This window comes from Coregonus clupeaformis, chromosome 29 (genome assembly GCF_020615455.1).
Source record: "Coregonus clupeaformis isolate EN_2021a chromosome 29, ASM2061545v1, whole genome shotgun sequence".
Lineage (NCBI taxonomy): Eukaryota > Metazoa > Chordata > Actinopteri > Salmoniformes > Salmonidae > Coregonus > Coregonus clupeaformis.
In genome coordinates, this window is record NC_059220.1 from 14,304,613 (window position 1) to 14,314,282 (window position 9,670).

At 47.7% G+C, this 9,670-nt stretch overlaps 1 protein-coding gene across 2 annotated transcripts in view; it reads left to right on the forward strand.

Moving 5' to 3' along the window:
• Positions 1-9,333, forward strand: part of nrde2 (NRDE-2, necessary for RNA interference, domain containing) — a 33,859-nt gene extending 24,526 nt beyond the window's left edge. For both annotated transcript variants that reach the window (XM_041854872.2, XM_041854871.2), the window contains 5 exons: positions 57-446; positions 713-1,689; positions 1,858-1,999; positions 8,128-8,199; positions 8,319-9,333. In XM_041854872.2, coding sequence (XP_041710806.1) covers positions 57-446; positions 713-1,689; positions 1,858-1,999; positions 8,128-8,199; positions 8,319-8,444 — 1,707 coding nt within the window. In that variant the 3' untranslated portion in view covers positions 8,445-9,333. The remainder of the gene's footprint in view (positions 1-56; positions 447-712; positions 1,690-1,857; positions 2,000-8,127; positions 8,200-8,318) is intronic.
• The last annotated feature ends 337 nt before the right edge of the window (positions 9,334-9,670 follow it).

The window sequence follows — 9,670 nt, forward strand, 5'->3', positions numbered from 1 at the left end:
AAAACGGGTTGCTATTTATGTCTTACCACTTGCCTGCATGTGTGTGTTCCATGTAGGTGCTGTTTGATGACATTGGGCCGTCTTTGATCCGGCTGGTCCGCCCAGACCTCCAGCTGCGTCTTCTTCTGTCCTTCCTGCACTTTCTGGGTCTGCCTGCTGACACTTCCTGTTACAGTGCCCCCTCCTGGAGCCTGCTGCTGGACGACCAGGCTCTGCTGGGGGATGTTCACCACCCTGACTCACCTCTGACCTCCTATGACCTCCCTGTCCCTGGGGTCAGCCCCGTGGGTCACATGACCTCTCTGCAGGGTGCCAGGAGGGGGGCGGGGCTGTGTAAGCAGGGGGAGGAATTTCTAGACAACGTGTTCCAGATGGTTCTGCCTCTGTTCTCTGCTCAGGAGAGAGCTGTCCTCTCACTGCACTGGATCCAGTATGAGAAGCTCAAGGTAAACCCATGTTACCCAAGCTATAAGCTTTAGAGCCAGGCAAGCATATGCTCAGCCATGTGCGATTACTTTGGTTTGAGAGGCTTTCTTCAATCGTGAAGGAATTTAAACCTAATTGTAAAGTCAGGATGAAATTTACGTATTTTCATTCCATTTTAATGCCGAACTTTGTGTCCTTCTCCCTCTCATTCTCCATTGAGATTCTCCCACTAATGCACCTGTCTCTCCTGTCTCTCCTGTCCTCCCACTCTGTATGTAACATTAAGGTGCTGAGGTGCGTGCGCGGCAGGAACAAGAGGCATGTGAAATTCCAGGGGAAGAGGAGCAAACGCCTGGCCAAGCGCCTGCTGAAGGAGCCAGAGAACCGGGGCCGCCTCAGCCTGTGGAGGGAGTATGCCCACCTGGAGTGGCTGCTAGGGAATTTGGATGAGGCCCACAAGGTGTTCGACACAGCCCTGGGACTGGGCGTGGCAGGAGGGCTGGCAGACCCTGCCCTGTGTGACCTCTGCCTGCTCTACGCCCAGCTGGAGGTAGAGGAGGCCTGGCGAAGGGGTACGGGCGGAGCAGGGACAACTGTTACGACCGCCATGTCTTCACCAGCGGTCTATATCCTCACCAAGCTAGCAGAGGGTAGTTCGTATGCCCCCTTCTTGGGACAGTTGGCTCCAGTGGCCGTTCTGAAGGCCAGGAAGGCCTATGAGCAGGCTGTGGTGAGCTCCCTGCCTGGGCTGGAGGAGGGGGCCGCGGGGCAGGGGCACTCCAAGAAGCCCAGGCGGGTCAAAGGTCTGGTGGGGTGTTACGCCCTGTTCCAGTACCTGACTGTGGGGGTCGATGCTGCTGATGCAGTCTACAGTCTGGCCAGGAAGAGGCTGGAGCAACACTCCAGTATGTCAGCACAGGAGTCATCTAGCAGTGAAGTTATCAGTGACATACAGACACAGAGCGCTGTCTCAGATTGTGAGGCCCTGGCTGTCCAGCAGGCGGCGCTGCTGCGCTACCACACCAGCACCAACGTGTACCCACTTAGCCATATCAGACTGGCGCTGACCTCGGCCCTGGCCCACTTTGCCTCTAGCGCCCCCCTGTGGCAGTTGTACGTGCAGGTGGAGAACCGCTACCACAGCGCCGGCAGGGCTCGACGCTTCTTCCACAGCTTGACCAAGGCTAGTGCCAGTGTCATGCCACGCCTGTTCGCCATCAGTGCAGAGCAGCAGAGGAAGCAGCTGGTGGACTCTGTTCAGAGGTGAGAACACTGAAGATGGAAGGCTCTAATCAGTATCACTTAATAATGTCAATAACAGAACACACACACACACACAAATGGAAAGTACTACTATAGTAGCTCACATTTAGATTCATTTCGTTAACTAACTGGATGTTTTTTGATGAGGTCTTGTTTTCTTCTTGGCAGGTCTAATTGCTATGGCGACACCCTCTCCACCCTGCCAGAGAACGGCCTGAGCAACCGTATCCGCTCGCTGTTTGAGAATGCCATAGCAACGGAGCACGGGGTCCACTGCCCGTTGCTGTGGAGGATGTACATGAACTTCCTGGTAAGACACCTCTTTAAAACACATTAACTTCCTGGTAAGACGCCTCTTTAAAACATTAACTTCCTGTTAATACACCTCTTTAAAACACCCTTAAATCATTACAGTTATCAGAACCTCAGGTTTGTTCCAGTAATCAAGTGATGAAGGAGACTTGGAAGTATGTCTGAAGCTGGCGTCTGGTGTTTTGAAGTGTACTGTAGCTGACGTATGGTGTTTTGTTGTACTGTAGCTGACGTCTGGTGTTTTGTGGTGTAGCTGATGTCTGGTGTTTTGTTGTGGTGTTCTTTAGCTGACGTCTGGTGTTTTGTTGTGGTGTTCTTTAGCTGACGTCTGGTGTTTTGTTGTGGTGTACTGTAGCTGACGTCTGGTGTTTTGTTGTGGTGTACTGTAGCTGACGTCTGGTGTTTTGTTGTGTGTTGTAACTGACGTCTGGTGTTTTGTCGTGTGTTGTAGCTGACGTCTGGTGTTTTGTTGTGTGTTGTAGCTGATGTCTGGTGTTGTAGCTGACGTCTGGTGTTGTGTTGTGGTGTACTGTAGCTGACGTCTAGTGTTGTAGCTGACGTCTGGTGTTGTAGCTGACGTCTGGTGTTGTGTTGTGGTGTACTGTAGCTGACGTCTGGTGTTGTGGTGTACTGTATCTGACGTCTGGTGTTGTGTGTTGTAGCTGACGTCTGGTGTTGTGTGTTGTAGCTGATGCCTGGTGTTTTGTGGTGTGTTGTAGCTGACGTCTGGTGTTGTTGTAGCTGACGTCTGGTGTTGTGTTGTAGCTGACGTCTGGTGTTTTGTTTTGGTGTACTGTAGCTGACGTCTGGTGTTTTGTTGTGTGTTGTAGTGTATGTCTGGTGATTTGTGTTGTATCTGGTGTTGTTGTGTGTTGTAACTGATGTCTGCTGTTTTGTGGTGTACTGTAGCTGATGTCTGGTGTTTTGTTGTGTGTTGTAGCTGACGTCTGGTGTTGTGTGTTGTAGCTGATGTCTGGTGTTTTGTGGTGTACTGTAGCTGACGTCTGGTGTTTTGTGGTGTACTGTAGCTGACGTCTGGTGTTTTGTGGTGTACTGTAGCTGACGGCTGGTGTTTTGTTGTGTGTTGTAGCTGACGTCTGGTGTTGTGTGTTGTAGCTGATGTCTGGTGTTTTGTGGTGTACTGTAGCTGACGTCTGGTGTTTTGTGGTGTACTGTAGCTGACGTCTGGTGTTTTGTGGTGTACTGTAGCTGACGTCTGGTGTTTTGTTGTGTGTTGTAGTTGACGTCTGGTGTTTTGTACTGTAGCTGATGTCTTGGTATTTTGTTGTGTGTTGTAGCTGACGTCTGGTGTTGTGTGTTGTAGCTGACATCTTGTGTTGTAGCTGACGTCTGGTGGTGTGTTGTAACTGACGTCTGGTGTTGTGTGTTGTAGCTGACGTCTGGTGTTGTGTGTTGTAGCTGATGTCTGGTGTTGTGTGTTGTAGCTGACGTCTGGTGTTGTGTGTTGTAGCTTATGTCTGGTGTTTTGTGGTGTACTGTAGCTGACGTCTGGTGTTTTGTGGTGTACTGTAGCTGACGTCTGGTGTTTTGTTGTAGTTGACGTCTGGTGTTTTGTGTTGTAGTTGACGTCTGGTGTTTTGTACTGTAGCTGATGTCTGGTGTTTTGTTGTGTGTTGTAGCTGACGTCTGGTGTTGTGTGTTGTAGCTGATGCCTGGTGTTTTGTGGTGTGTTGTAGCTGACGTCTGGTGTTGTGTTGTAGCTGACGTCTGGTGTTGTGTTGTGTGTTGTAGCTGATGTCTAGTGTTGTGTTGTAGCTGACGTCTTGTGTTGTGGTGTGTTGTAGCTGACGTCTGGTGTTGTGTTGTGTGTTGTAACTGACGTCTGGTGTTGTGTGTTGTAGCTGACGTCTGGTGTTGTGTGTTGTAGCTGACGTCTGGTGTTTTGTTGTGGTGTACTGTAGCTGACGTCTGGTGTTTTGTTGTGGTGTACTGTAGCTGACGTCTGGTGTTTTGTTTTTGTGTACTGTAGCTGACGTCTGGTGTTGTGTTGTGTGTTGTAGCTGACGTCTTGTGTTGTAGCTGACGTCTGGTGGTGTGTTGTAACTGACGTCTGGTGTTGTGTGTTGTAGCTGACGTCTGGTGTTGTGTGTTGTAGGTGACGTCTGGTGTTTTGTTGTGGTGTACTGTAGCTGACGTCTTGTGTTTTGTTCTGGTGTACTGTATCTGACGTCTGGTGTTTTGTTTTGGTGTACTGTAGCTGACGTCTGGTGTTTTGTTGTGTGTTGTATCTGACGTCTGCTGTTTTGTTGTGTGTTGTAACTGACGTCTGCTGTTTTGTGGTGTACTTTGGCTGACGTCTGGTGTTGTGTGTTGTAGCTGACGTCTGGTGTTGTGTGTTGTAGCTGATGTCTGGTGTTGTGTGTTGTAGCTGACGTCTGGTGTTGTGTGTTGTAGCTTATGTCTGGTGTTTTGTGGTGTACTGTAGCTGACGTCTGGTGTTTTGTGGTGTACTGTAGCTGACGTCTGGTGTTTTGTTGTAGTTGACGTCTGGTGTTTTGTGTTGTAGTTGACGTCTGGTGTTTTGTACTGTAGCTGATGTCTGGTGTTTTGTTGTGTGTTGTAGCTGACGTCTGGTGTTGTGTGTTGTAGCTGATGCCTGGTGTTTTGTGGTGTGTTGTAGCTGACGTCTGGTGTTGTGTTGTAGCTGACGTCTGGTGTTGTGTTGTGTGTTGTAGCTGACGTCTAGTGTTGTGTTGTGTTGTAGCTGACGTCTGGTGTTGTGTTGTGTGTTGTAACTGACGTCTGGTGCTGTGTGTTGTAGCTGACGTCTGGTGTTGTGTGTTGTAGCTGACGTCTGGTGTTTTGTTGTGGTGTACTGTAGCTGACGTCTGGTGTTTTGTTTTTGTGTACTGTAGCTGACGTCTGGTGTTGTGTTGTGTGTTGTAGCTGACGTCTTGTGTTGTAGCTGACGTCTGGTGGTGTGTTGTAACTGACGTCTGGTGTTGTGTGTTGTAGCTGACGTCTGGTGTTGTGTGTTGTAGCTGACGTCTGGTGTTTTGTTGTGGTGTACTGTAGCTGACGTCTTGTGTTTTGTTCTGGTGTACTGTATCTGACGTCTGGTGTTTTGTTTTGGTGTACTGTAGCTGACGTCTGGTGTTTTGTTGTGTGTTGTATCTGACGTCTGCTGTTTTGTTGTGTGTTGTAGCTGACGTCTGGTGTTGTAGCTGATGTCTGGTGTTTTGTGGTGTACTGTAGCTGACGTCTGGTGTTTTGTGGTGTACTGTAGCTGACGGCTGGTGTTTTGTTGTGTGTTGTAGCTGACGTCTGGTGTTTTTGTTGTAGTTGATGTCCAGTCTTTTGTACTGTAGCTGATATCTGGTGTTTTGTTGTGTGTTGTAGCTGATGTCTGGTGTTGTGTGTTGTAGCTGATGTCTGGTGTTGTGTGTTGTAGCTGACGTCTGGTGTTGTGTGTTGTAGCTGACGTCTGGTGTTTTGTGGTGTACTGTAGCTGACGTCTGGTGTTTTGTGGTGTACTGTAGCTGACGTCTGGTGTTTTGTTGTAGTTGACGTCTGGTGTTTTGTACTGTAGCTGATGTCTGGTGTTGTGTGTTGTAGCTGACGTCTGGTGTTGTGTGTTGTAGCTGATGCCTGGTGTTTTGTGGTGTGTTGTAGCTGACGTCTGGTGTTGTGTTGTAGCTGACGTCTGGTGTTGTGTTGTGTGTTGTAGCTGACGTCTGGTGTTGTGTTGTGTGTTGTAGCTGACGTCTAGTGTTGTGTTGTAGCTGACGTCTTGTGTTGTGGTGTGTTGTAGCTGACGTCTGGTGTTGTGTTGTGTGTTGTAACTGACGTCTGGTGTTGTGTGTTGTAGCTGACGTCTGGTGTTTTGTTGTGGTGTACTGTAGCTGACGTCTGGTGTTTTGTTTTGGTGTACTGTAGCTGACGTCTGGTGTTTTGTCATGTGTTGTAGCTGACGTCTGGTGTTTTGTCGTGTGTTGTAGCTGACGTCTGGTGTTGTGTTGTGTGTTGTAGCTGACGTCTGGTGTTGTGTGTTGTAGCTGACGTCTAGTGTTGTGTTGTAGCTGACGTCTTGTGGTGTGTTGTAGCTGACGTCTGGTGTTGTGTTGTGTGTTGTAACTGACGTCTGGTGTTGTGTGTTGTAGCTGGCGTCTGGTGTTGTGTGTTGTAGCTGACGTCTGGTGTTTTGTTGTGGTGTACTGTAGCTGACGTCTGGTGTTTTGTTGTGGTGTACTGTAGCTGACGTCTGGTGTTTTGTTTTTGTGTACTGTAGCTGACGTCTGGTGTTGTGTTGTGTGTTGTAGCTGACGTCTTGTGTTGTAGCTGACGTCTGGTGGTGTGCTGTAACTGACGTCTGGTGTTGTGTGTTGTAGCTGACGTCTGGTGTTGTGTGTTGTATCTGACGTCTGCTGTTTTGTTGTGTGTTGTAACTGACGTCTGCTGTTTTGTGGTGTACTTTGGCTGACGTCTGGTGTTTTGTTCTGGTGTACTGTATCTGACGTCTGGTGTTTTGTTTTGGTGTACTGTAGCTGACGTCTGGTGTTTTGTTGTGTGTTGTAGCTGACGTCTGGTGTTGTAGCTGATGTCTGGTGTTTTGTGGTGTACTGTAGCTGACGTCTGGTGTTTTGTGGTGTACTGTAGCTGACGGCTGGTGTTTTGTTGTGTGTTGTAGCTGACGTCTGGTGTTTTTGTTGTAGTTGATGTCCAGTCTTTTGTACTGTAGCTGATATCTGGTGTTTTGTTGTGTGTTGTAGCTGATGTCTGGTGTTGTGTGTTTTAGCTGACGTCTGGTGTTGTGTGTTGTAGCTTATGTCTGGTGTTTTGTGGTGTACTGTAGCTGACGTCTGGTGTTTTGTGGTGTACTGTAGCTGACGTCTGGTGTTTTGTGGTGTACTGTAGCTGACGTCTGGTGTTTTGTGGTGTACTGTAGCTGACGTCTGGTGTTTTGTTGTAGTTGACGTCTGGTGTTTTGTGTTGTAGTTGACGTCTGGTGTTTTGTACTGTAGCTGATGTCTGGTGTTGTGTGTTGTAACTGACGTCTGGTGTTGTGTGTTGTAGCTTATGTCTGGTGTTTTGTGGTGTACTGTAGCTGACGTCTGGTGTTTTGTGGTGTACTGTAGCTGACGTCTGGTGTTTTGTTGTAGTTGACGTCTGGTGTTTTGTGTTGTAGTTGACGTCTGGTGTTTTGTACTGTAGCTGATGTCTGGTGTTTTGTTGTGTGTTGTAGCTGACGTCTGGTGTTGTGTGTTGTAGCTGATGCCTGGTGTTTTGTGGTGTGTTGTAGCTGACGTCTGGTGTTGTGTTGTAGCTGACGTCTGGTGTTGTGTTGTGTGTTGTAGCTGACGTCTGGTGTTGTGTTGTAGCTGACGTCTAGTGTTGTGTTGTAGCTGACGTCTTGTGTTGTGGTGTGTTGTAGCTGACGTCTGGTGTTGTGTTGTGTGTTGTAACTGACGTCTGGTGTTGTGTGTTGTAGCTGACGTCTGGTGTTGTGTGTTGTAGCTGACGTCTGGTGTTTTGTTGTGGTGTACTGTAGCTGACGTCTGGTGTTTTGTTGTGGTGTACTGTATCTGACGTCTGGTGTTTTGTTGTGGTGTACTGTAGCTGACGTCTGGTGTTTTGTTTTGGTGTACTGTAGCTGACGTCTGGTGTTTTGTCGTGTGTTGTAGCTGACGTCTGGTGTTTTGTCGTGTGTTGTAGCTGACGTCTGGTGTTTTGTCGTGTGTTGTAGCTGACGTCTGGTGTTTTGTGGTGTACTGTAGCTGACGTCTGGTGTTTTGTCGTGTGTTGTAGCTGACGTCTGGTGTTTTGTTGATGTGTACTGTAGCTGACATCTGGTGTTTTGTTCTGGTGTACTGTAGCTGACGTCTGGTGTTTTGTTGTGGTGTACTGCAGCTGACGTCTGGTGTTTTGTTGTGGTGTTCTTTAGCTGACGTCTGGTGTTTTGTTGTGGTGTACTGCAGCTGACGTCTGGTGTTTTGTTGTGGTGTTCTTTAGCTGACGTCTGGTGTTTTGTTGTGGTGTACTGCAGCTGACGTCTGGTGTTTTGTTGTGGTGTACTATATCTGACGTCTGGTGTTTCGTTGTGTTCTTTAGCTGACGTCTGGTGTTTTGTTGTGTTGTAGCTGACGTCTGTTGTTTTGTGTACTGTAGGTGTCAGAGGGGAAGGTGGAGAAGGGAAGAGGGATCTTCTACAAGGCTCTTCAGGACGTCCCATGGGCCAAGGTGAGCACAGTGACCGATGAAATTATGAAACTGTGATAATTAGTTAGCTCTTTGGTGTGTTTTGGTCAAAATATATGACATGGTTTCTGACGTGTGTGTGCGCGTCCATCCATCCAAAGGGTTTATACATGGACGCGGTGCAGCTCTTCCCTGAGCACGTGCAGGAGTTCCTGGATCTGATGACAGAGAAGGAGCTCAGACTGAGGGTTCCCATGGAGGAGGTGGACATACTGCTGGAGGACTGAGGCTCTAAAACCCTTCCCACAGTGCACTGGGGCCTGGCTTCCTCAGACACTCCACTGTGGACACCCAGAAGTTGTGCACTGACCAATAGAACGACCAAGTGTCCTCATGCATTTTACTTTTCAAACAGATGTGTGAATAAATGATGTTACACGTATTAGTGTTAATTCAATATTTTGATGGAATGCATATCCATATTTCCATATTTTTATATTTCCAGCTTTTTATGGATTCTTAATCCATATTTTGATGGTTTAAATATCCTATTTTTATGTCAAAGATTTGTTGTGAAACTGATAAAAACAGTGTTTATTTGAACTAAACGTTTTGTTTCCTCATACTGGCTTATCAACCTTTATTTAAGAATGAGCTCTGAGGTTTCAGCCAATGTGAACCCTGAGGGATGCTTGTGTACATTTCCTGCGTGGATGACGACATCATCACAGCTTAACAGTGTGGAAAGGAGCACACCTGAGTGTACACTTCAGAGTCGGGAAGGAGAGAGGAAACACCGAGATGAGGGTAGAGAAGCTTTGTATAGTCTCATTAGTGCTTGTCTTTCAGAGTAGTAGAGCATCTACTCTGGCTGTCTCGGTGAGTCTGACGCTTCTGATGTTCCTCTGTGAATTTACTGGATTGGCCTCTCCCTTTACTACATACTACTCAGGCTATGCTATGGTGATGTAGAATTTCATTAGTGAAATATATGGTAAGATATGGATATCAAGTAGTCTTGCTGATCCTATGTAGTGATTTCTCATAGCTGTATTTCCTTTTTTTCTGAAAGCACATCATCGGACAACTTTTGTTTTGTATAGCCGAAGAACACCATCCCAACCGTGAAGCACGGGGGAGGCAGCATCATGCTGTGGGGGTGCTTTGCTGCAGGAGGGACTGGTGCACTTCACAAAATAGATGGCATCATGAGGAAGCAAAAGTATGTGGATATATTGAAGCAACATCTCAAGACATCAGTCAGGAAGTTAAAGCTTGGTCGCAAATGGGTCTTCCAAATGGACAATGACCCCAAGCATACTTCCAAAGTTGTGGCAAAATGGCTTAAGGACAACAAAGTCAAGGTGTTGGAGTGGCCATCACAAAGCCCTGACCTCAATCCTATAGAAAATGTGTGGGCAGAACTGAAAAAGCGTGTGCGAGCAAGGAGGCCTACAACCTGACTCAGTTACACCAGCTCTGTCAGGAGGAATGGGCCAAACTTCACCCAACT